Below are 26,736 nucleotides of genomic sequence, written 5' to 3'. Positions count from 1 at the left end.
AAAATTGCATCTAGCGAATAAAGTAAAGAATGATCATATCTTTTACCATCGGCTAAAAATGCGAGTGTTTTTAGCGACACAAGTTTTGTCAGATTCGGTAGCAGACGCAATTGAATTCTGTAGAGATGTGTTAAAACATCCTGACTTTATTAACTCATCTGGAACCTGTCCAAGTTGATCTTGTTCAAAAATTAGTAGGAAGGAAGAATCCCTCAGCTCATTATTGTTATCAATATTTTATAAACAATATTTTTTTAAATAAAAAATTTGGCCTTTTTTGAATATATATTGTAAGTGAAAAAAATAATTAGAACATTATAGATGACAATCTAATCTTGTCAGCTTGGGAAAATTGATTTTAAATTTTCAATAATTGAAGAATGACTAAGTTAGAGTGTAACAAAAACTGGGCTTTCCAAAATATGGTCTTCCTTTTTTCTTCAAAATTAATGGAGATATTTAATCCTTTAAAATGTTATTGATTTTGCAGATTTGAATTTTAGAAATCCTGAGACTAGTGTTTATGTGTCAGAAGTTAATACTGGAAATATACTAATTTGTGTTTACTGAATAATGCCTTGTGGAACAAAGACAATTAAGAAGTTAAGACTTGATTTCCATGTTTATTGGGACACCCGAATATGGCTATAATGTTAACCATAGACTGGAAGGGGGGGGGGGGTTAACGCCTCCCCATCACCTCTCATTGCAACCCTATACCTGAACTCTAAGGCTGTACATAGATTCAGACCCCCCCTCCAGCCTTTATAGGATTAAGCTGAAGAAAAAATATGAATCATTCCTGCTGTATACTTTATAGTCCTGCGTAACTTTCAAGGGTGGGTGGCATTTATAGTGTTATTCTTAGTAGAAGGGGCTTCGCCCCCCCCCCCACCTTCTTACTCTTAGTCAAAAATATATTTATTATTTTGAATCCTCAGTGTTATTTATGTTAAAGCCTTTAAAAAGGTCGGGGGCAACGATAATTAAGCTATCTTTGAAATAAAGTTTAAACATTGAAAACTACACAGGGGAATTAAACGAACCGCCCCCCCCCCTTCTAAAATTCAGTGGAGTATAACTGTTTGGCTAAATAAGAAAGGAATTATGCAAGAGCTGGTCCAGGGACCATTGTCTGCTAGAACTCCAATGTACTGCATAACACCCCACCCAGAAAATTACATCGAAACTCGTCTATGATCCATCCATTCTATTATATATCCGTGGGTCAAACGAGCCAATATGTATGGGTTAACTTTCCATGTCAATCTCAAACGCGTATATATATCGGCGCATTTTAAACATTTATTGAACCTCGGATAACCCAAATTGATCTTTCTTTTGAGAATATTATAAAACTTATACCTCCTAATATAATCCTGTTTTAGTTTGAATTTTTCTACCAATCTTTTGTTTGCTCTAGCATATCCATATCGTTGCATATCTCAAACCTTATTAACTGTAATTCTAGCTATGAATTAATAGCCAAAATAATTGTAAAATAAAATACCTTTTTTGTTTATAAATAGTAATAATATATTTAAAATGCTGTGAAACTAACTATGTTTACGAAAATAAAAAAAAATATTTTGTTTAAAAAAAAATTGTACAGCTTCTGGCAAATTCAAGGTAGTACTCAATCTATCTCCCTCCCCTTCAGACGTAGACCTTCTTCTGGCTGCCCCCTGCATGGTTTAAGAACTTTGAATACTTAAAATCAAAACAACTTCCCCTATATACTCCCCAGTAATTTCCCTTTAGGGCATTAAGAGAAGATTAGGAAAAGAATTTGAAACCAGACTCTACTCAAAGATTAGAAACGCCCTAAAGCGTATTGTGACTGAATGTTTCGCTACTGGCGTTGCCCTAGTTTGTATAAAGATAATACCGTGTTGAACTCCTTTGAACCGAACCGTAAGCACTCCGTTGCTCAATCCTCCTCATGTTGATATCTAGTTTATAATCACATTTTATTAAACCTTACCTGAGAATTGGTTTAGTTGAGTTTCTATGAAATATTTTAACAACAAACTCTGAAGCACAAGTCAGAAATATCTTGGTTAAAATAACATTTATTTGATTAGTTTACCGGTTTTTGAAAATAAATAGTTGTTTCTATTATTTTATTATAAACATAACAAAATTTCAGAGGTGAATTTAAATGTCTAAAGGTTTTGCATTAAATTTTCTTATTTTTAAATTTGATTATTGATATTGTTTACATTTAGCAAGAAAGTTTATTTTATGCTGATTTACTGGTGATGCTTTGCGATATCATAACTTCTTCAAATTTTATTCATTAAATTTTTAAAATTTTATTATTATCAGTCTCTATTAATTGTTGAACAGTAGAATTTCTATAACACTTATTTATTCTCATCAAGATTTCACAAATGATTTTAAACCTAAATATTCTCATCAAGATTTCACAAATGATTTTAAACCTAAATAACCGAAACTTTAATATAATTTTGATCGCCAAATCAAAGTAATCCTAGAAACTCTGCTAATATTGATCCTCTTTGGATAAAATAATCCCTCTTTTTTTGTATACTCTCTGAATAAAAATAATAAATTTGTACAACTACTTTACAAGATAGTTAATGGAATATTACTTTTGAAAAGAAAATTGGTCGAGGGAACCCGTAATTAAGTAAAAATTTTAATTTCCCGAAAAAGAAGTTGTACAAAATATAATCGTCTTTTGAGATGAAAATGCGCAAATGTTTTCTCGAAAATTTTACAGAGCGGGTGGTTTTAAAATACCTTAACCTCCCTAGATTGGGGTAATGCTAGCTCGGTAATGTTGTTACAAAGACGGGAAAAAGATAAAATATTATTCCTCAGGTAGGTATGGATTCCAGTGCAGGTTGTTGATTGGAGTTGAATGTGCAGGATAAGTCATCAAGAACTAAAACAAATATGCAATAGTAGAAATAAATCTGAACCGAAGGAAATATGAAATGGAAATTCATATACATGGATGTAACAAAAAGGAAAAGTTTTTATAAACGATGCTCTCTTACTTTACACTTGCAGGATCCAAGCCGGTACAACATGAATATACATTCACTCGTACTGTCCAGTCTTGGCTACCAAGTGCAAGAGTCGAACAAGTACGTTTTAAAAACCTAGAAAGGTCACAGTATTCTGTACTACTTACAGGGTTACCTATAAAGAATGAGACTAACCCCGGAGAGGAATACTGTGTAGTAGATAGATGTACTATTTCCTCCTCTGTACTATATATATACCTGGGAGGAATACTGTAGTAGCTAGATGTACTATTCCAGCTCCTCTTTACTATATATATATACCTGGGAGGAATACTGTGTAGTAGCTAGGTGTACTATTCCAGCTCCTCTGTACTATATATATACCTGGAAGGAATACTGTGAAGTAGCTAGGTGTACTATTCCAGCTCCTTTGTACTGTATATATACATGAGAGGAATACTGTGTAGTAGCTAGATGTACTATTCAAGCTCCTCTGTACTATATATATATATCTGGGAGGAATACTGTGTAGTAGCTAGGTGTACTATTCCCTCCTCTGTACTATATATATACCTGGGAGGAATACTGTGTAGTAGCTAGATGTACTATTCCAGCTCCTCTGTACTATATATATATATACCTGGGAGGAATACTGTGTAGTAGCTAGGTGTACTATTCCCTCCTCTGTACTGTATATATACCTGGGAGGAATACTGTGTAGTAGCTAGATGTACTATTCCCTCCTATGTACTGTATATATAAATACCTGGGAGGAATACTGTGTAGTAGCTAGGTACACTATTCCAGCTCCTCTGTACTATATATATATATACATGGGAGGAATACTGTGTAGTAGCTAGGTGTACTATTCCCTCCTCTGTACTATATATATACCTGAGAGGAATACTGTGTAGTAGCTAGGTGCACTATTCCAGCTCCTCTGTACTATATATATACATGGGAGGAATACTGTGTAGTAGCTAGGTGTACTATTCCCTCCTCTGTACTATATATATACCTGGAAGAAATACTGTGTAGTAGCTAGGTGTACTATTCCCTCCTCTGTACTGTATACATACATGGGAGGAATACTGTGTAGTAGCTAGGTGTACTATTCCCTCCTCTGCACTATATATATACCTGGGAGGAATACTGTGTAGTAGCTAGGTGTACTATTCCCTCCTCTGTACCAACCAAGAATAAGGTTTCATCATCAGGTTTAAAAGTTAATGCTCTAGGGTATAAAATGGTAAATATAGCAGCGAGAGGGGACCGAATTTTGTTAATTGGAGCTACGTCACTGAACTACCTACCGCCGGTTCAAATCCTGAATCACCAAATAAACAGTTGAATATATTCATAAGGATTTGAACCGGTCGTAGTAGTTGAGCGACCTCGCCAATTCATTAAATTCGGTCTAGGGTTACCTAGACAAAGAATTAAAATCTGATGACGACCTTGAGATCTTTGAATATTTATCGACTTCAGTTGATTTTAGATTATATTGTTCTAAATCAAGTTTTGCTTGGAAACCAAAATTTCTGTTTAGAAATCAAGGGCTGCTCAACTTAGAATTCTTAACACAAGCTAAAACATATTCGTGGTTCAAAATCAAAATCTTATTCAAATTTTGGTCCAGGGTTCATCAGTTATGCCACAACAAACATAGAAGTTTTTGTATAACTTTTACACAGTTTTATATCAATTTCTCGAGACAGGGAAATCAAATAGAACTAGTATTGGTCGTGATCAACTCCTAAATTGTTCAGGCTTCCGCCTAAACCCCCTTTTTAGTTTAGTTTAACAGTCCCTTTAATATGATTATCTTTTTTCTGTTAAGTACCTGCCACTGTCCATTAGTTGGTTGGACGAATTATCAGAATTGACAAGTCCCTTACTAAAGTTTATCTTCAACTCGTCATTAAACCATAATTTCGTCTTTACTATTGTCCAGTTCGTCACTCGTCCGTCACCGGCGACTAAAGAACATATAATTCGTGGGCTAAAAAACGTTTTAAGAACAGTGACTGTAAAGTGATGACACTCCACTTGTAGAGGTTATTCGAAGTTACACTCCACTTGTAGAGGTTACTCGAGGTTACACTCCAGTTGTAGAGGTTACTCGAGGTTACACTCCATTTGTAGAGGTTACTCGAGGTTTCACTCCACTTATAGAGGTTACTCGAGATTACACTCTACTTCTAAAGGTTACTCGAGGTTACACTCCACTTGTAAAATCTTTAGAGAACAAGAGCTATATTTACAGAATAATTGCCAAATTATCTGCCTTAAAGTGATTAATGAATACAGAAGTAAAAGTTGAGATATCTATCTAGATTATTTATTAATGGTTGAGTAAAGAATATTTGAATAAAAGTTGAGATATCTATCTAGATTATTTATGTATGGTTGAGTAAAGAATATTTGAATAAAAGTTGAGATATTTATCTAGATTATTTATTTATGGTTGAGTATAGAATTTTTGAATAAAAGTTGAGATATCTGTCTAGATTCTTTATTTATGGTTGAGTAAAAAAAATTTGAGTAAAAGTTGAGATATCTGTCTAGATTCTTTATTTATGGTTGAGTAAAGAATATTTGAGTAAAAGTTGAGATATCTGTCTAGATTCTTTATTTATGGTTGAGTAATGAATATTTGAGTAAATGTTGAAATATCTGTCTAGATTCTTTATTTATGGTTGAGTATAGAATATTTGAATAAAAGTTGAGATATCTATCTAGATTATTTATTTATGGATGAGTATAGAATACCTGAATAAAAGTTGAGATATCTATCTAGATAATTTATTTATGGTTGAGTATAGAATATTTGAATAAAAGTTGAGATATCTGTCTAGATTCTTTATTTAGGTTGAGTATAGAATACCTGAATACAAGTTTAGGTATTTGTCCAGATTATTTATAGATCATAAATTATCTAACTATGATTAAGTAAAGAATACCTGAGTAAAAGTTAAGATATTCGTCCAGATTATTTATAGATCATACATTATCTAACTATTAAGTAAAGAATACCTGAGTAAAAGTTAAGATATCCGTCCAGATTATCTTTAACCCACTTCACTTGCCAAACTACTTCTTTATGTTTCCCTGAGAAAAAATATGTAGCTACTTCAAAAAATGACAAATAAAAATAAGATCCAGGGAGCCTATAAAACAGCTCTCATAAATCCATGGCAAAGGAATTTTCTGGTGTTCTTTCATACTTTAACTTGTAATACAGCAATACAAGTTTCTTCTCAATTTTACAAAAGAGTACAAAAAATTTCTGTTAAGTGATTATCCCCCAACTTTTACCAACCAAAAAACACCAACGCCAAAAAAGAGAAGAAAAGGCAAAAAATAATAATTTTAAACTCTGCCTATAGTCGATCATAAAGTTGGTTTCCAAGAAGGTCAGGTTTATCCCAAAATAAAAAACGACAAGGCAAGAATGTTTTTATTAAGTTAGATATACCGTTGTGTGGATGGGAGAGGTAGGATGGTTTCCCTTGTTTAGTTTGAAGATTATACACAGCAACATTACCATCATAAAGGCCAGCAACTACCATATGAGGATGTTGAGGGTGGATGTCAACACACATTACTCCAACATCGGCCTCGCATACAAACTCAGGATAGGATGGATTCTAAATAAAAATCAGGGTAGGACGGATTCAAAATGTAAACTCAGGGTAGGACGGATTCAAAATATAAACTCAGGGTAGGACGGATTCTGAATACAATTACAGGGTAGGACGGATTCAAAATATTAACTCAGGGTAGGAAAGATTCTGAATATAATCTCAAGGTAGGACGGATTCTGAATACAATTACATGGTAGGACTGATTCTGGATACAATTACAGGGTAGGACGGATTCTGAATACAATTACAGGGTAGGACGGATTCTGAATACAGTTACAGGGTAGAACGGATTCTACCATTAGAGGACTGGAATGAGACCTGTGTGTATTTTGCACCTATAGAAAGCGTAAATTTACATGAAAATTGCAAGTTGTCTGTGTAAAATCCCTGTGTGTGTATCATATTTACACTTAATAACTTGCATATCATATAAATGTAAATTGTAAATCCTCTGTTTAAAGGATCCTTGTGTAAAATATTTACTTCATATTACTTTTTGTAAATGTAAATGTTAATCCTCTGTATAGGACGGATTTCAAATATAAACTCAGTGTAGGACGGATTTTAAACAAATTAAGTGACGGAATAAGAATTTTTAGTCCTTGTTGACTTTAATCTTTTACTTTACCTTAAGAGAGAATAGACAGATATATCCTGAAATATTTTGATTGTAGAAATCGTAGGAACCGAACCCTGCTGCAAACAGATCAGTGTAGCGGAAATTCCAGCACAAAGCTGTAACCTAGGACAGTTATAAATAGTTATCGTCCAGTTTACAGGGAAGTTATGGAAATTCTATTTTATTCATCGGATAAAATTTCTCATGTGAAATTGTTTCAGTAATATTAAGAAAAAAATACAAATACTTTTTGACATATGCATTTCTATCTAATAAACTAACAAAGTGTATTTTTATTAAAATGCTTTAATAGTTTGAATTTATGTTCAATTATTTGTTGCAACTGTAAGTTTTGGAATGAACTTAAATCTTTACAAGGAATCTCCTCTTATCCAGCTAGAAGAATTTAAATACTTAATGATATCAATTTTCTTTAAAACTTAATTCTGAAAAAAAATGTTTTACTTATTAAACAGTGATTTTTACTAAGCCTTGTGTTTTATGAATCATTTTGAACAAATTTAGTACTTTTGAATTTTTTTAAACTTCAAAATTTAAAACTGAAATACAAATTTAAGAAAATGGAATTGAATTAAAACCAGAATGGCAATAATTATTATAATGCGACGAAATGCAGAAACATAATACAGGGTCACCTTTAAAAGATGAGACTGCGAAGACGACCCAAAACTCTATAAATAACGATTTGAAGCTTGATTTTTTGTTTCTGCATTCAATTGAGTATTTTAGTGGTTTGCTTAATGAGTCATCACAGAAATAAGCAAGGTTTGGCCATGGGGAACCCTGAATGCAAGAAAACTGACTAAACCAATTCCGTACAATTCCGCTTGTCTCTGAAGTCTCATCCTTTGTGGGTATCTCTTTATGTTAAAGTACTAAAATAGCGTTAGAGAATACATTTTTTGATATATTTTTACATTCATGCGAATATCAAATTTTTCTTAAAAGATAATAAAGTTCTTTTTCGGTTTAAATATTTAAATATGAACTGCATGGTATTTTCTTACCTAAATAGCATTGCCTAAAACTATCTACAGTAGGTTATTACGTTGGATTGAAGTCTTGTTCAATCAAGACTTTATTTAGTTAAGAGTAGGTTTACATTTGTAAAGGTTATGTAGCTCTGATATTTATGTAAACAATATTCACAGTACATAACCTAGACAGACAAAACTATTTATGTTAAGAGTAACACTACCAATAAGATCAGAAACTGTTGATATAAAAGATTAAGGTTTAGTTTGGGAAGAACATGAACCAGTGAGAATATTTTACAATCGCACATGCTACTTGTTCCTCCAGAACTAGGAAAATTAAAAGACCTTATGATCTACGAATATTGTAGAATATTGAATATTGTACAAAAAGGATAAAATTAAATAAACATAGTATGGAGATATCAGTTTGAAGAGAACAAAACCCAGTAATAATAAATTGTTACTTTATCACTGAGATATGTTAATCCTAAACTAATATCAAGTAAAGCAAGTGATATCTCCAAGCTACTGATGGCTCTGACTGATCTTGGAGAACTGAAGATAATCAGGATTTGTTGAAGTTATATACTGGTCCTGCTGGTAACCCATGGCTTATAATGTTGCCGGTCAACCGATATATATCAACACTGGTGCTTACCCCCCGTCCCATTGGCTTCTAACCCCTCCCCGGGATCAGCAACCACCTCTGCCAGAGAAAACGATCATGTAAGCCCGGGGNGGCCTATACCCCCTTTCATTTTTCGCGAACACTCCCTTTAAATAAAAAAATATGAAATCATTGATTTTAAAGATTTGTCTTTCTCTGCTACCCCAGCAAAAATATTTTGGCTTATAAACTCACTGTGATTTAAAAGTCTCAAGCTCCTAAAATAAATCGATGAAAATTTTGCCAATTGCTTCTTAAAAACCAAAGTTAACAACAATGCTAAAATGTACATGTATTAAGGGCTACAGAAAAGTGATTAAGAGGGTCAAAATCAAAGCCTAAAGTCGACACATGTCTTAAAAATTTATGAGACTTTTCAGAAGCAGGCTGAACCTATGTGTTAATAAAAAGTTATGCAAACAAATGTCATTAATTTCTCAAGGTTTTGAAAATAATTCAAAATTTTAATAAATATATTTTGGCATTAAAGCGTGAAGATAAACTATCATGATTAATCCACGAAAAATACAAAGGTAGTTTTGTTACAGGGTCGTTTTGTTGCATTGGGAATTTTGTAATTAGGAGTTCATCCCTGACTGGACTAACCAGGGTGAGATACATTCTTTTATTTGAACTCAATCACGTGTTTTTTTCTATAATTCAACAATCTATAAACGTAAGGAGTTGTCTTTTTAACTTTTTGGTTTAAAACGCACAAAGTTACTCCCGCCGTTTTACGATTACAATTTTTGATAATATGGCCAGCGTTGCCTGTGAAAGTTAAAAAAAATTTTAGCCGGGGTACCTATACATGGGTTCACTAAAAAAATCTGCCAATTTGGTCCAACCGTTGGGCCAGCTAGTAAACATAAAAACATTTATATATAATAAAGAGCGAAGAGCTAAATTATTTAGTACTGCAAACTAAACTGAAGGTCAAATTTATGCGACTTTACTGAAGTGACTGTGTGACCTTGTAGCTCCTATAGCTTGATCAAATTTATCTGGTTACATATAAGAAGTTCAATACATCTTTGATTATCTCAGTAGCACTTTAATAAGAAGGGTTATGAAAGAAAACATACAGGGTGTCCTAAAAAACATGGGAATTCAGTGACGAATTAGATATTGTCTTTGTTATGAATTAGCATTGTAATACCTAATTTCAAAAGCCATAATATTATTATGTCTGCTAGAGTTTATTTTATGAAAAGGGTAAAAGACATGTAAAGATGTGTCTATAATGTCTCCGCATAATGAACAGTGAAGACGGATAAGTTTACTGTTTGAATACTGTAATTTTCTTGTTTTACTAAGTACAACCGTATGCAGTCAAAACATAAACAAAAAAAATGTGAACATAGCTGACGAAACTCTTACAGATTACAGCTTTCTCAGTAGGTATCACTATACTAAATCAAAGAATCATTAAAAAAGACGATATTAGATTCGTCACTGAATTCCCATGTTTATTGGGACACCCTGTATAAGATAGCAATCTCACCTTTACTTTATCTAAGTTTATATGATATAAGCGGTTGAACTAAATAATCGTTCTGACCAGTAAAAAAATCATACAAAACTTGAAAATCAAGATATGAAAAAAGACTTTTTGCCTATATAACATGCATATTTTCTTAAATATTTGACAATGGTATAGACCCCTGTAAACTGCCATGTATTTAAAATTAACAATTGTTAACTTTTTATATCTAAAAGACCTGAAGACGTAGTTTTAAGTGACCTCCATGGATGTGCAAGACTATAATCCATGTTTCTCTTTTTAAATATTATTTTTAATTGTGGTTTCTCCTTGAAAGCTACTTTCAGATTTCTACTTAGAGAGACAATGGCGTTAGTTGCCAGAATTAACCACTTTTTAAGCCTTAAAAAACCACGATAACTATAACACAGTAAATTATATAACAGTTTAAAGGGAACCTGAATCGGGTCCGCCAGAAGGTTAACTGAAATAACACATGACAGTCTCCTGAATACCTCTCCATTTTTCCCGCCATGCAGTTAGGCCAATTTTATTATATTGAAACTGCAGGGGGAAATATTCTATTATCAGTTTAATTAAAATCTACATTGGGTTTATTATGAAAATAGATCATCGAAGATTCTCGAACACGTCATTTTGATATATTATTAAGAATTTTTTGATACATCATTTAGAAGATTTTAATATATTTTTAGAAAATTTGATATTTTATTTAGAAGTTTCCAGATTCAAAAAGCTATTATTTGGTTATAAAATATTTTATATGTGAGGCATTTATAAAAAAAATGTTTATGATGCAAAGTAATATCAAGGATTTTTAATGAACATTTTTTTAAATACTTTGTATATCCATGAAAATAGATTCAGGCAAAAATATTCATCAATGTAAATGTGGAATCTTTCTTTGGTCTTACCTGAGTTCTGTGTCATCGTGTATATCATAATGTACATATATTTATACCAATAAATTGATAGATCTTTGTAGATTATAAATTATGTTAAAAAATTGAGGTCATTTTAGGTATTCAGACCAATTTAATGGTAAAAAATCTGATATTTCAAAAATTTTAAAGCTGCCATGATTATTAATTAACGGGGTGAGGTGAGAGGGCAGGGGGTAATAATTCCAGTAATTAGGGGAATTAAGAAAAATGTAAAAAAGGGGGATGGCGGTCAATTGGCGTAAGAAATGTATTATACACTGACCGCTGGCTGTTATATAATTACCAGGATCTATTATTTACTCCATCAATCCTAAAGCTCTCTCCGGTATCAACACTTACAAGGATTGCTCTCAAGGTACTATTCTCTTCTGTTTAAACTATGACAATCTGTAATCAACCTTTGATATTTTAAACTATTTGATCGAACAGAATTCATAATGTGAAATATCAAAGGTGTACCGACATTGGTTTGTAAGTAAGAGTTTTTGACAAAACTCAGTTTGATTAAATTTTGCATGGTCTATATTTTCCAATAATAATTCAGAAAAAGATATGATTGACAAATGTACTATTTCAACTATTATTTTCATCTACTTTACAGGGAAGTTAAGGAAATTTTGTTTTTGTTAAAACCAAATATGTTTAGGCAAAATTGGTCGAGTAAAATGTTTAATTTCTCGAAAAAATAGTTGAACACATTTTTATCGACTTTTGAGATGAAAATGCGCGAATTTTTTATCACAATTGGGGAATCATGGGTCTGTAATCTTGGTCAATTTTGTTTTACGAAAATCTAAATTTTTTGGAGGTAATTTTTTTAATTCTAAGCATCCGTTACCTTCCTTGGGTTGCCTCTAAAATTGAAGGTTCGATCGGTTCACAAACAAACAAACAGAGAAGCAAAGTATATATATATTATATATAGATTTGACTAATATTGTTTAGGTATGGGAAAGTATAAGGATTGTGAATATAAGCTGCAGGGTTGGGACGGATACCAATGTGGGTTCTGCGGAGCCGAATTCAAAACTAGAAACAAAATGACCCAACACCAGGTTTACATTCTAGATCCATTTCTTTTCATCCTAGATCTTCCCAGGAACTAGATTCTTGATTTTTTATTCTAGATCTTAGATTTATAACTTTTCACCCTAGATCTTCCTAGAACCTAGATTCATAAATTTTCATTCTAGATCTTCCTAGAACCTAGATTTATAACTTTTCATCCTAGAACCTAGATTCATAAATTTTCATTCTAGATCTTCCTAGAACCTAGATTCATGAATTTTCATTCTAGATCTTCCTAGCACCTAGATTCATAACTTTTCATTCTAGATCTTCCTAGAACCCAGATTCATAAATTTTCATCCTAGATCTTTCTGGAACCTAGATTCAAAACTTGTTATCCTAGATCTTCCTAGAACCTAGATTAATAGCTTTTTATCCTAGATCCTAGATGAATTTTACTAGGCTTTTATGGTGCTTCACGCCATTCTTCTATTTCAATTGTGACCATTTTCTCTTTGTATGGAATGTGAAACAAAACAAAAACAAAATTCGTAGATTTTCAAAATTTTCAAAAATCGAATTTTGATACTGGCAAATTTTTGAAAATTCAATCATCCATAATCACCATGAGGTGCCACAAAAAATTTGGGCCCGATCGTTTCACCCGTTTTGACGTTGATTGGTTAAAAACAAACAGACAGAAAACCAAACAGACACCCAATCAAAGTGTGTATATAGAATACATAGTATATATATATATTTTTCTTTAGATTGCGTACCATATGGCGGAATTGACGATGCAAAGTTGTAAACTTGTGCCGGATACCAGGACGCGGCAAGAATCACCACGAATCACCTGAGCCGAACGATTGTGATAATTTAATTAAATAGTTTTTCAGTTTTAAATGAAGACATTCCGAAAAATGCTTCTCCACAGAATTTCTTCTGGAATTTTGTGTAGCTTAAGACTTCCACTTCCTGTACATCCTTTAAATCATCTCTGGATTGTTCGGTAGGTTGACCCATCCATAGTCCCGAAACAAAACCTTCAAGCTTAGTCCTGTTATTTTCAGGCTTAATTTTCCCAGATTAAATCTTGAAGTTACTCTAATAATTACCTAAAATGGCCATCCTAGAGTCTGAGTGCTTTTATTTAAGCTTAATGAAATTATCATTTAAAGCCTTTAGAAATAAAAATTGATTTAAAATATAATTTTTAATATTAAGATTAAGAAGTTCTTTTTAAAAATAAAAATAACATAAACTATAAACGCCATCAGGTTCCCTTGATTTGCAGTTTCCTAAATAAATAAAAGAAAATGAGAAATTATTTAGACACAATTATTGAAAAATTAATAAACTTAAGGATAATAAACATCCAAACTAAAAAACATCCAAAATAAAATGAAAATGAAATAAAATTCAGTTAGTCTTTGATGTTAGCAAGCAGTTTATTATGTGTTCTAGATTCGACCCTTCAGGTAGAGCAGTTCATTCGCTTGCTGAACCGTATTCTTAGTTAGCTAAAATAAAGTTAAGTTTTTGAATCAAGACTCAAAGTTATATTGAGAGTAGAGTAGCCAAAACCATAACAAACCAAGAACAGGGTTATATTGAGAGTAGAGTAGCCAAAACCATAACAAACCAAGAACAGGGTTATATTGAGAGTAGAGTAGCCAAAACCATAACAAACCAAGAACAGGGTTATATTGAGAGTAGAGTAGCCAAAACCATAACAAACCAAGAACAGGGTTATATTGAGAGTAGAGTAGCCAAAACCATAACAAACCAAGAACAGGGTTATATTGAGAGTAGAGTAGCCAAAACCATAACAAACCAAGAACAGGGTTATATTGAGAGTAGAGTAGCCAAAACCATAACAAACCAAGAACAGGGTTATATTGAGAGTAGAGTAGCCAAAACCATAACAAACCAAGAACAGGGTTATATTGAGAGTAGAGTAGCCAAAACCATAACAAACCAAGAACAGGGTTATATTGAGAGTAGAGTAGCCAAAACCATAACAAACCAAGAACAGGGTTATATTGAGAGTAGAGTAGCCAAAACCATAACAAACCAAGAACAGGGTTATATTGAGAGTAGAGTAGCCAAAACCATAACAAACCAAGAACAGGGTTATATTGAGAGTAGAGTAGCCAAAACCATAACAAACCAAGAACAGGGTTATATTGAGAGTAGAGTAGCCAAAACCATAACAAACCAAGAACAGGGTTATATTGAGAGTAGAGTAGCCAAAACCATAACAAACCAAGAACAGGGTTATATTGAGAGTAGAGTAGCCAAAACCATAACAAACCAAGAACAGGGTTATATTGAGAGTAGAGTAGCCAAAACCATAACAAACCAAGAACAGGGTTATATTGAGAGTAGAGTAGCCAAAACCATAACAAACCAAGAACAGGGTTATATTGAGAGTAGAGTAGCCAAAACCATAACAAACCAAGAACAGGGTTATATTGAGAGTAGAGTAGCCAAAACCATAACAAACCAAGAACAGGGTTATATTGAGAGTAGAGTAGCCAAAACCATAACAAACCAAGAACAGGGTTATATTGAGAGTAGAGTAGCCAAAACCATAACAAACCAAGAACAGGGTTATATTGAGAGTAGAGTAGCCAAAACCATAACAAACCAAGAACAGGGTTATATTGAGAGTAGAGTAGCCAAAACCATAACAAACCAAGAACAGGGTTATATTGAGAGTAGAGTAGCCAAAACCATAACAAACCAAGAACAGGGTTATATTGAGAGTAGAGTAGCCAAAACCATAACAAACCAAGAACAGGGTTATATTGAGAGTAGAGTAGCCAAAACCATAACAAACCAAGAACAGGGTTATATTGAGAGTAGAGTAGCCAAAACCATAACNTTTTAACCTTCTTCAGTTTGAACGATGAATTAACAATTAAATCAAAAACCACAAAAAAAAATTAAAAATTGTAAAGTGAGATGAAAAAGATTAATTATTCATATAATAAAAAGGCAAGGAAGTAAGATTTTGCCACAAAGTCTTGCAAACTGATGTTTAGTTTTTTTATATTTCGAACTATAAGTTCAGTTGGATCAAATAACTTAAGCTTAGAATAAATAGTTTTCCCCATTAGGTTGCAAAGATAGAGGGATTAGAACAGTTGAGTGTGTGGCAAAAACTCAGTTTTACTATTTAAAAATGTTTATAAGGAATTAGCATTCCTTCTTACTATTTCTGCGTGATAATTCAAAGTTGTTGTCTTTGTATTTTATTCTATCCAAAGATTGTTAGAAATTGTTACTGTAAAGAAATGAAAAAAATCCATAAAGAGATAGAAATACAATAGCAACTCTTTATATTTATTATGGCCTGAGGCACAACTTAAAGGGACGGTGAATGTAATTTATTGTGAACCTTAATTGATAGAGTGGATTGTCAGATTCACAACCGTACCTATAAAAACTATGTCTTCCGATCGGGCCCAAATTTTTTGGACGATTTCGTGTTGATCCGTTTCTATAGCACCATGCAAAGTAACCTATATGTCCCCCAGGATGAGATTTCAGAGACGACTGTAGGGAATGCATTCTGTCTCTTTTCTTACATTCACAATTTTCTTACATTCAAATGGTTGTACTTAAAGGGAGTGGCCGGTTGTGTAAGCTATGTAGTTGAACTTAGTATGCAGTGTTGGTGAAAACTTCTTTCTGATTAATTTGAGACATTTAAAACATTTTAAAGATCTATAAATCTGCAAATTCGACATTCAAAACTCCCACTTTAAGGGTGGATAGTTTTCTAAAATTATTAAATAACGACGACATAAAATGTAAAAAAAATCTACAGTAAACTAATTATTTGTTTAGGAACAGGATGAGTTTCTATTTTCTCATTATTCGGTTTTTCATTATTCACAAAGATTTTTTGCAGATTTACTTGAATACTATTGAAAAGACAACATTTGAAGAAATCTGCGAATAAATTCAAAGAAAATAAGAAATTCAATATAATGGTGAAAACGATAAAATCGATTCTAGCATTAATTTATTGAAAAATTTCTTTTGAGAAATATGTTCCTAACCATCTAATAAGATTACTGTATAATTTTTACTTTATTTATCGTCGTCGTTATTTAATAATTAAAAAGAAACTAATTCTGAAAATGTATCCACCCCCAAAGTAGGAGTTCTTAACGTCGATTTTGCGCTCAAACTCAGGATTTACAGATCTTTAAAAAGTTTAAAATGTCTCAAATGAAACCGAAAGAAGTTTTCCACAACACTACATACTCAGTTCAACTACCTTACATAGCCGGTCACTCCCTTTAAAGAGTTTCTCATCCTTTGTGGGTAATCTTGTATTTTAGAAGAGATTCATCATACAAAGAAAGGATATTAAAGGTCTACGACGTCTGGTTGCAAAAATATAGTGATCAAAATAATAGAGTTTCTTGCTAGTTGGGTTGGAGAAGAATTGAATCTAGGTTAAAGTTGGTTTGGAGAAGAATTGAATCTAGGTAAGAGTTGGTTCGGAAAAGGTTCCATCCTAGTGTAAAGTTGGTTTGGAGAAGAATTGAATCTAGGTTAAAGTTGGTTTGGAGAAGAATTGAATCTAGGTAAGAGTTGGTTCGGAAAAGGTTCCATCCTAGTATAAAGTTGTTTTAGAGAAGGATTTAACTGGGTTTGGAGCTGATTTATAGTTGTGATATTTTTCAACCTACGCATATCCTCTCTATTGCACTTCTGACCTACTTGCAAATGGGTTTCCAGCTGCTTTTTAGCTGCTGTAGGTCTATTAAACTATAGGTCAGTTGCATCTTAATTCAATTTATAAAAACCTTCTCCACAGGGTTTGGAGACTTTCCACAGGGTTCGGATATTTTACCCCTTGGTTCATGGCTGCTTGGGCTTCGTCCCCTCATTATAACTATGGCCGTTATTTGTGTCATTGCTTGTAAGATGAAAAACTCTCAAAAGCCTTCTTACAAGAAATTTACCTGCGCTTTACATTTTAAATTCCAGCTTACAGGAATCTGAGTACCCTGGTTACCGTTTCGGTTTCAGTTAGGAAAGGTCTCTTCTGATATATACATGTCTGAAGGAGTCAATGTTGTGTAACCTACTTTACAGTTTACCATGTGAAATTCTTGCATGATATAATACTCCCGATGCGCTCCTGTGTAAGTAAATGTCGTCTCCTAAGATAGATAGATAAAACCCTAATATGACTTAACTCTTGCCTCTTCAGTGACGTCATATTAGGTTTGTTATCTATCTCAGGAGACAACATTTGCGTACATTGGAGCGGATCAAGAGTAAAAGGATTCAGATCCATTATACAGTGTTCCTCCTCCCATTTTAACTGTCGCTGTTTTTTGTTGTCATTGCTCGTATGATGAAAAAATCTGAAAAGCCTTCTTACTGGAAATTTACCTGTGCTATACATTTGAAAACTTAAAATCCAGCTTACTGGAATCTGAGTACCCAGGGCTTGCCCGTTCAGGTTTCAGTTAGAAAGGTCTTTTGTGATATATACATGGCTGTTTGAGAGTCAATGTAACCCCCATGATCTAATTCTGATAATTGTAAAAATTTGTATAGCTTAGAGAACTAGAGAATCTATGAGGTCACAAAGTCGTACTATAGACATGTTGCATATAGTTCACCTCCTCCTTTGTTTAGTTCAAATAATGTTAGGAATACTAAAATGTCTCAGATATTCCTAACATTGTGTTTATAATTTGTAATTGTAACTTCAAAATTTTTTTTTTTAACCTGTAAAGATTACCTCAAGCTCATTTGCTTTTTCAAACCAGAATTTCCACAAAGGAAGAAGAGTCCCCTCGTTATCCTAGATTAAAAATATTACTTGGTCTGTCAAGAAATTGATTCTTTTTCACAAATTATATTTGGTAGACCTGAGCTAATTCAAACTTTGAAATGTGTTAAAACAATTAATCTAAATTTGAAATATTTACACCATCAGGCAGAAAACATATCGGTTTTGAAAATCTGAGTTTGAGATAAAGGAGGGGAGGAAGGGCAACCAAAACAATTTCTCGTCCGAGCCACATTCTCTTCATGTTCTCGTCCGAGCCCCCTCGAAATCCTCGTCCATTCAATATTGTTTTTTTTCAGTGTCTAATCCTTCCAGATAAAACTATTTTTAAAGAATCGGGCCACGTTAGGGCATAAATGGAATATAAAATTTTTGTAAATTGAAAAAAAAGTTTCAATTGAATTAAAGATTTCAAGTTTAATGTTTTATAACTTAAAAACGGCTGACATTAGAACGCTAAAAGTTTTTCACCTTTTTAACTTCACGTTCCAACAAATCAGAAATTGTTAATAACTGTTTCATAAATTAACCCTTTTCAGGCTGCATCTGGTTTACCCAAAATATTCCCTCTATTTCCTTAATGTGATACAAATCTATAATATTTGATACATTTTTGGAAAGCCCTTGCGCTCTACTCAAATAATCTACAAAATTTGAAAATTTGCAAAATTTCAAATATTTATTGCAATATCAAGTTATTAAGCAAAATTTGTGCAATAACAAAAAGTGCGCCAAATATGAAATATTATACATTTTTATATAGCCCTTGCCACGGAAAATTCAAATATGCAAAAAAATTGCAAAATTTTCTAAAACTAAAGGAACTGAGTTTTTGCCACAAACTCAAAAAGTCTAATCCCTATATTTCTACTATCTAAAGATGTTAACCTTTGATATTTCAAACTATGATTATTTGATCTAACATAATTCAAAGTTTGAAATATCAAAGGTCTACAGCATCGGGTTCCAAAGATATAGTGATTAGAAAATAAAAGTTTGTGGCCAAAACTCAATTCCTTTGAATTCAAGAAAAACCGAAAATGTGCAAATTCTCTTTAAAGACATGTGATAGTTAGAAAAGTCAAAAATTTGAACAGCTTTTCGAGTTATCTTCAAAAAACGTCAGGGGGGGGGGGTCCCCCAGCCAAAACAAAATATTTATTTTTAAACATTTTTCCGTCGTACTTTTTGAACTTTTTAAAATCCTTCCTTGCACCCTAACCAATGTAACCATCTATCTTTTTTTTAATTAGCAGGCCTTGAAAAGTTGGACTAGGGACATTTATCACACTCCCCTATATCAACTCTAAGGGCAATATTATATGGGGATGGGAAACACCCCTCTCCCCCAATCTCATCTTTATTGCACAAAAATAGCCCAATCGGGATGGGGTTAAATATCGATGATTTCATTAAGTAAAGATTTATATTTCTATATTTATATTAAATAATTATATCATTTGAATATAAAGGACTACCTGACTGTATTTGAATATAAAGGACTACATTGACTGTATATTATAAAGCTACCTTGACTGTATATCAATATAAAGGACCACCTTGACTTTATTTGAATATAAAGGACTACCTTGACTGTATATCAATATAAAGGACTACCTTGACTGTATCTGAATGAAGTTTTCTTTTCTCTGGTTTTTGATCTGCATTCTGCAACGAAATTTTAGTTTATTAAAAAACTATTCTAATATTTGAACCATATTGCATGTGCAACAAAACCCAAATGCAATTGTGGCAAATGTTTCCCGTTGTGTGGTTTTTATTTCAGTTCCATTTGAAAACTAAAACGTTTCCTTTTTCATTTTTTCTGTATCTTCTTCCTTTTCCTTCATTTTCTCGTACATATCATACTGCTCGTAGATAACCCATTGATTGACAGTCTCACAGAAGTTAGACCTACAAATATAGTTTAACCCAGAAATTCAGAGAAATCGAACAAAAGAATTGAGTCTTTGGAACAAAATCCAATATTTAAACCTCAATATCTTTAAAACTCTATGTTGTAAACCTTTGATATTTCAAACTCAGATTATTTGATCTAGCAGAATTCTTAGTTTGAAATATCTAAGGTCTGCAACATTTGGTTCAAAAGATATAGTGATTAGAAATTAGACAATCAGAGTTTGTGACAAAAACTCAATTCCTTTATAAAATGTCGTTTTCTAATTCCTATTGATAATGGAATCATGATAATTAGTTTTTAATTCAATAATTGTATGAAGCCCTTTAAAGCTGTTCCCACATATTTCATGGCTATTTATTTATTTTTATTATTGTAATTGTAAAGACGACATTCTATAAAATTTTCCAATTGCTCCGAAATTCTAAAATAAACTGTAAAATCGGCAAAATCGTTATAAAAAGTATTGTTATGAAAATGTTTCACTTAGTCATCTACAATGTACATGAGTAAAGTAAGAAGTTTCGTTTTTTTTGTATTTTGTTGTTGTAAGGATATTTTTTTTGAAGGGTTTTCAGGATAACTTTTAGTTGCTTTTAATCTATTAAATTAAAATTCGACGTAATTTTAAGTTCCCTTTATCCCTTTATTTTAACTATTTCACTCCCGAGTCTACAGGGTACTCCACAAACCTTTGTCGGATTAGCGGTCAAGGAAGATATCGTTGTTTATCTAGAAAAGAGCAATTTTGTAAATTTTCTTACGTCCTCCTTATACTTCAAAAATTCACCTCTGCAGAGAAACTGACATTAAAATTGATAAATTTTCAATAAAAAAAGAAAAATAACTCCATCAAAGGTTTAAATACAGGGCAACGTCCCAAGACGGACTTGTAACTATGTTAATAAAGGGTCACAAGTTATTATGTGGACAGTCCCTTTACTCTAAATGTGTCTATACAACGATTTACAAAATCAGCCTTTAGATCGTATTTTAAAATTTTGATAACTGAGCTTTGTATCTATATAAAGGAGAATTATCAGCGGGATGATAGTTTTCTACCTGTGTGCTCAGTTAGCTGTACTGTACACTTACAAACGTTTACTAATATTTATATACTATAGGTTAAGCCAGAATCTCCTTATAATAAACATATATGCAGTACGCTCTCGGTATGGTTGATGGCCTTTACAATTAGTAAAGGATTAGCGTACATTATCACTCTGTACACTATAACCTCGTTAAGAATTATCAAAGTTATAATGCTAAATAGAAAAATTGATCAAATATTACCTTGTATATAACATGTTACAAATATGATAAATAACCACCCTTGATTTCTATTCAGATCGTTTTAAGCACTTAAATGCTGTGCAAATATATCTGCAGCGGGAAAAAATGAAACCTCCAATAACGTGAATCTGATTCATCTGATTCAGAGAGCCATAGAATAATAACAAACCAGATCGCTTGATTTCGTTTTAAAGATGTAAGGTTTTTTCGTTCACAATAACCCTGAGGCAGAAGCCCTAAGGGGTTACGCGCATGCTCTCTCTCTGTCTTGTAATTCAACTCAGCATGCGCTTAACTCCTTTGGCTTCGTCCATAGGGTTATTGTGAACGAAAACCCCCTAAATCTAGTTCATCTAGTGTCTGTGTCTTATCTGTATTGTTATTATTCTATGCATAAAACAAATATATTTGATGGAAAATATTATGTTGGATTTCTCGAAATGAGATGAACTATCAATATAAAATTTTTTGTGAGGAAGGGGGGGGATAATGGACATATTTTATTTTACCTGGGAGGTGGCTCTGTCTGCATTTCAGTATGTGTAATTCCACTATTTAAGGTTTGGGTTGCTCGCTCTAAAATATTCATAAAATGAAGTTAGCAAAAGAACAACCTTAAAAAACCTAGAAATGTTTTGAAAAGTTTAAGGTTTCCTACAATGCGACTTTAGAGATTTTTTTCTCGCTTTTTTCTTAAATTAAAGGTTTTAATTAATCCTACCGATTTAAACTTGCTTTTTCATTGCCTACAAAGATAAGACTGCATCAAAAACTAAATAAGATATTTTGATTGAAAGAAATATGAGTTTCAGTTCGACATTAAAGTCAAATTCTTTAGGTTTAAACCTTTCTCTGACCTACAGTGATAACCATAAAACAATGGAATAGGTAGCCGACATTATACAGTTTATCCCACATGTTAAACTTGACAGACCTATATTTTGAACTGGTTTATTAGACTAGAATATGTTCAACTTGACGGACCTATATTCTTGAACTGGTTTGCTAGACTAGAATATGTTCAACTTGACGGACCTATATTCTTGAACTGGTTTGCTAGACTAGATGGAACGTGTTCAACTTGTTCTTCTTCTTCCTCAGAATCTCTTCTCTTCTTCTTCCTCTTCTTCTTCTCCTGTTCCCAATCTAAATACAGTAGTCTATAGAATATAAAGCGATTTTTAGATAATTTTGAAGAACAGTCCATTTGTAGTTATGAATGCTAACTAAACGGCAGCAAAGGCACTATTTTTTTTAATTATGTCGGCTTTTTTTTTACTTCATTCTGTCGACCATTGTAAACCAAAATGTTTCTTTTCATCTGCCTCTAAACCTCCAAGAAACAGCAAAAGTTCTTATTTTCAGATTTGCAAAAGCAAACTGAATTACTGGTCAACCAAGTCGACTTAAAGGGAGTGTTGGCAAAAATAGATGGACGTACGTATGGATCATACACTATATGAGTTCTAGGGTTTCGAAACGTTTCGCGAAAAAATTCGAAAATTTTAGTTCGTATTACGCAAACTTTTTTTGCGAAAAGGAATGGAGCAAAAAATGCGAAAACGAAAGAAAATTTCGCGAACATTTTTTCGCATTTCGCGAAAATTTCAGCGAAAACATATGGCGTTGTAACAATTAATTGAGCAAAAAAATCTTTTTTGCATTATATTTTTCGCGAAATTTTCGCATTTTTTATTTCGCGAAAAGTTTGCATTTTTTCGCGAAATGATTTTCCTTTTTCGCTGGAAACCCTAATATAAACCGAATGATCATCAGTGATATCCCAATCATTTAACCTGTCCAAATTAACTATTTAAAAAATTAGAAAACTTTAAATGTTTTTAGACGTCGTTCCTAGAAATTTCCATTTTTTCTTTCTTTGCAACGAACTTGAATTTCTAGTTAAACTACAATAAATGATACTGCCTACTGCCAAGTGTGAATCCAAAAATATCCTTAAAAAAATCATGACATGAAAGTATTAATGGCGAATATATATTCATTTTTAATTGTAAATTTCACGAAAATATCGATCTACTTACCAAGAATAGATTTAGGTTCACCGTAGAGTTTTATCTGCTCTTTAGCCTCAGCAGATTCTTTGTGCAAAACTCTGCTCTCAATATCTGCTTAGCAGATCATGGTAATATAGGCCGGACTCAACTTTCAATATCTGCTTAGAGCAGATCTTGTTTATATAGGACTCTACTCTAAGTATTAAAAGTTGTGTTAAAGTTTTTGGCCGCAAAGTTTTCTTAACTTTTGGAAAAAAGAAAAATGAAGCTTCAAGTCTTCTTCAATTATTTATTTATTATGTAATAACTAAATTATGCAAAATGAAATTTGAATCTTCTAATTATGATTAAATCCTACTTCGCAAAAAGAAAAAGGGCTAACGTGACAATAATAAAATTTAGAATTCATGTCTGTTTATAAAAATCAAATATGTCTACTCTAAACTTTTGAGTTTAGTTTACTTCATATTTTTCCATTTTGCGCATTATCATTCTTTTTAGTCTGTCCTTCTAGCTCATTAACCGACTTAATACATAAAAACTCTCTAAAGTGTTTTCACAATAAAGTATGAAAATGCTAAATCAAGTATATCTAAATATATATATATATCAGAATTTTGCATTTATCAAATTAATACTAAATCACGTTGAACTTGGAGAATATGCATTTTTTGACATATTTAACTTGACCTTACCCACGTTTTAATATTTGTCATCAATCACGTGCTTAAAGGGAGTGTTCTCGAAAAAGGAAGTGGGGTAAAAGCTAATATCGAATAGAATTTGATTAGAAGAAGATGATTGTTAGAAACGAATCATAATAAAGGACGGACGGACGGACGGACGGACGGACGGACGGAGTTGCATTATTCCACTCAGATCGTAGATAATTTAGTTAGATTTAAAACTGATCATGCAGATATTACAAATTATAAATGTCGAATTTAGTTCAAAGCATTCTTATGTAGTTTAAATTTCATAATATTTTTAATTTTTGAGAACGATTTTTTCCCGCTGGTTAAAACCCCTGAAATATTGAGAGCAGTTAATTAAAGTTTATGATATTTAAACTATTTCGGAATTCAACATTTATAACTTGTAATCTCTGTTTGTTTACTTTTAAATTAAATTGAATTATCTACGGTAACATAATGCACCTCCACCGCTCTTCGGTATGAAACGTTTTTAACCATTTTCTCCTTATTACATTGGCAAAAGATAGAAGTAAAATAGTAGCCATAGATATCGAGTTCAATTCGATATCAGCGTAAACCCCCTTTTAAATTTTTCACGAATACTCCCTGAAAAAGTGTAGTGCATATCAATAATAATTATCTATATTTGTCTAGCTTCAAATAATATCAAAGTCGGGTTCAATTTTGCTGGGTGGTTTATGAATTATGGCTGCAGCGCAAAATTTAAAGATGCGATAAAAAATATTAACAATTTACAAAATTAAAAAGTACATATATTGTAAAATCAGAAATGAAATGTTTCAATGAAGGCCAATTATTCTTTTTATAAAAGATTAAAAAAATATGAAACTTGAATATTCGATGCTTAAAAAAGCCCGGCTGCCACAAATTTTTAAAAAACAATTGTAATTTTTTGTTTCGGTAACATTTGTTAAAACTTTTGACTTGTCATTATTAGATAAACTGGTTTTTAAATATATAAGAATATCAAGAAGAATTTACCAGGTTAAATAGAAATATGGTTTAGACCTTAACAGAGATCTAGATTTAATGATTAGCGAGACATGGTTAAACCCAGTAGACGGGGTAAATCACTTCACTTCAGCTTGAACCAGCGCGCAAGAAAGGGGGTTGAACTACATCTGAGCGGTTCAGCTACTTCTGGCTATTTGTGAATTGTGATCCTGTCTCCAAATTATAATTTATGTTATGATAAGAATGACAGCAAAAAAAATAATTCTGCCAGAACTGTTTTATCGTAGACACTGTTTTGACTCAGCATTAGATTTTAAATTTTCATTAGATTCTGTATTATGCATTTTTTTTCAGACATTTCTACCCTTTTTATTTTCATTGAAACCTATCGTACTCTTATGTGAGAAAATAAAAGACATTCTGGTTATTTCAGCCTGGACTGTAGACGCGGTATTTCAGCCTGGACTGTAGAAGAGGTATTTCAGCCTGGACAGTGGACGCGGTATTTCAGCCTGAACTGCAGACGTGGTATTTCAGCCTGGACAGTAGACGCGGTTTTTCAGCCTGGACTGTAGACGCGGTATTTCAGCCTGGACTGTAGACGAGGTATTTCAGCCTGGACTGTAGACGCGGTATTTCAGCCTGGACTGTAGACGCGGTATTTCCGCCTGGACTGTAGACGAGGTATTTCAGCCTGGACTGTAGACGCGGTATTTCAGCCTGAACTGTAGAGGCGGTATTTCAGCCTGAATTGTAGACGCGGTATTTCAGCCTGGACAGTAGACGCAGTATTTTAGCCTGAACTGTAGACACGGTATTTCAGCCTGGACTGTAGACGCGGTATTTCAGCCTGGACTGTAGACGCGGTATTTCAGCCTGTACTGCAGACGTGGTATTTCAGCCTGGATGGTATTTCAGCCTGAACTGTAGACGTGGTATTTCAGCCTGGACTGTAGACGCGGTATTTCAGCCTGAACTTAGACGCGGTATTTGAGCCTGGATTGTAGACGCGGTATTTCAGCCTGAACTGTAGACGCGGTATTTCAGCCTGGACAGTAGACGCGGTATTTCAGCCTGGACTGTAGACGCGGTATTTCAGCCTGGACTGTAGACGCGGTATTTCAGCCTGAACTGTAGATGCGGTATTTCAAGTTTTCTCTATTTTAAGAGTGACATGTCCGATTCACAACGGTTATCTTAAAAACTTTGTCTGATCAAGAATGAAATATACATAGCCATGTTTCTGTTTTTAAAAATTGATTATTCACACTTGTTGATTCTCTAGTATAGGGACGATGGATGGATGAATTATAAGAATTAAACACTTTTTACGCCATTATCTTCCACAGTATTGTTCTGATTAAGGTCTCAAGGATACCGCGGTGTGAATTTGACATGCCATTTTTATTATTGAGGGTCACATTTAATTACATGATAATCCATTTAATTACAACTCAGATTAAATTGTTTTCTATTTTACTGATCTGATTTCCTAGATGGTCTATTAATGTTTCAATCATTGTTACAGGCATGAAGGAACGTGTGGTGTAGCTCCATCTACATATATATATTCGGTAGGAGTAGGAGTAGGAGTAGGAGTAAGAGTAGGAGTAGTAGTAGGAGTAGG

The 26,736-nt window shown here is 32.8% G+C and overlaps 2 protein-coding genes and 1 long non-coding RNA gene across 3 annotated transcripts in view; 1 reads left to right on the top strand and 2 right to left on the bottom strand.

Annotated features, from left to right (window-relative positions):
- The window catches only part of LOC111699294 (dynein intermediate chain 1, axonemal), a 21,526-nt gene extending 3,291 nt beyond the window's left edge, over positions 1-18,235 (bottom strand). Inside the window, exons 1-8 of the mRNA XM_023469929.1 lie at positions 18,163-18,235; positions 7,272-7,385; positions 6,475-6,646; positions 6,033-6,107; positions 4,840-4,975; positions 4,137-4,230; positions 2,843-2,911; positions 1,985-2,055 (exon numbers count right to left, since the gene is read on the bottom strand). Of these exons, the coding sequence (XP_023325697.1) occupies positions 1,985-2,055; positions 2,843-2,911; positions 4,137-4,230; positions 4,840-4,975; positions 6,033-6,107; positions 6,475-6,601 (572 nt within the window). The 5' untranslated portion in view covers positions 6,602-6,646; positions 7,272-7,385; positions 18,163-18,235. The remainder of the gene's footprint in view (positions 1-1,984; positions 2,056-2,842; positions 2,912-4,136; positions 4,231-4,839; positions 4,976-6,032; positions 6,108-6,474; positions 6,647-7,271; positions 7,386-18,162) is intronic.
- LOC111699295 (uncharacterized) lies at positions 11,654-13,596 on the top strand. Its single transcript, XR_002764721.1, has 3 exons — positions 11,654-11,730; positions 12,321-12,430; positions 13,154-13,596. It is a non-coding gene; the product is annotated as an uncharacterized LOC111699295 (long non-coding RNA).
- LOC111699318 (dynein intermediate chain 2, ciliary) lies at positions 16,829-26,736 on the bottom strand. The gene is made up of 8 exons (XM_023469960.1): positions 26,602-26,736; positions 23,467-23,550; positions 22,460-22,570; positions 21,934-22,000; positions 20,025-20,127; positions 19,831-19,881; positions 18,150-18,225; positions 16,829-17,019 (listed from the first exon to the last, which is right to left on the bottom strand). Exons 1-8 carry the CDS (start codon positions 26,639-26,641, stop codon positions 16,829-16,831), a joined length of 723 nt encoding a protein of 240 aa, XP_023325728.1. The 5' UTR covers positions 26,642-26,736.

The sequence above is a fragment of the Eurytemora carolleeae genome, unplaced genomic scaffold, assembly GCF_000591075.1.
Source record: "Eurytemora carolleeae unplaced genomic scaffold, Eaff_2.0 scaffold116, whole genome shotgun sequence".
In the NCBI taxonomy this organism is placed as follows: domain Eukaryota; kingdom Metazoa; phylum Arthropoda; class Copepoda; order Calanoida; family Temoridae; genus Eurytemora; species Eurytemora carolleeae.
This window is presented reverse-complemented; position numbering and strand designations above follow the sequence as displayed.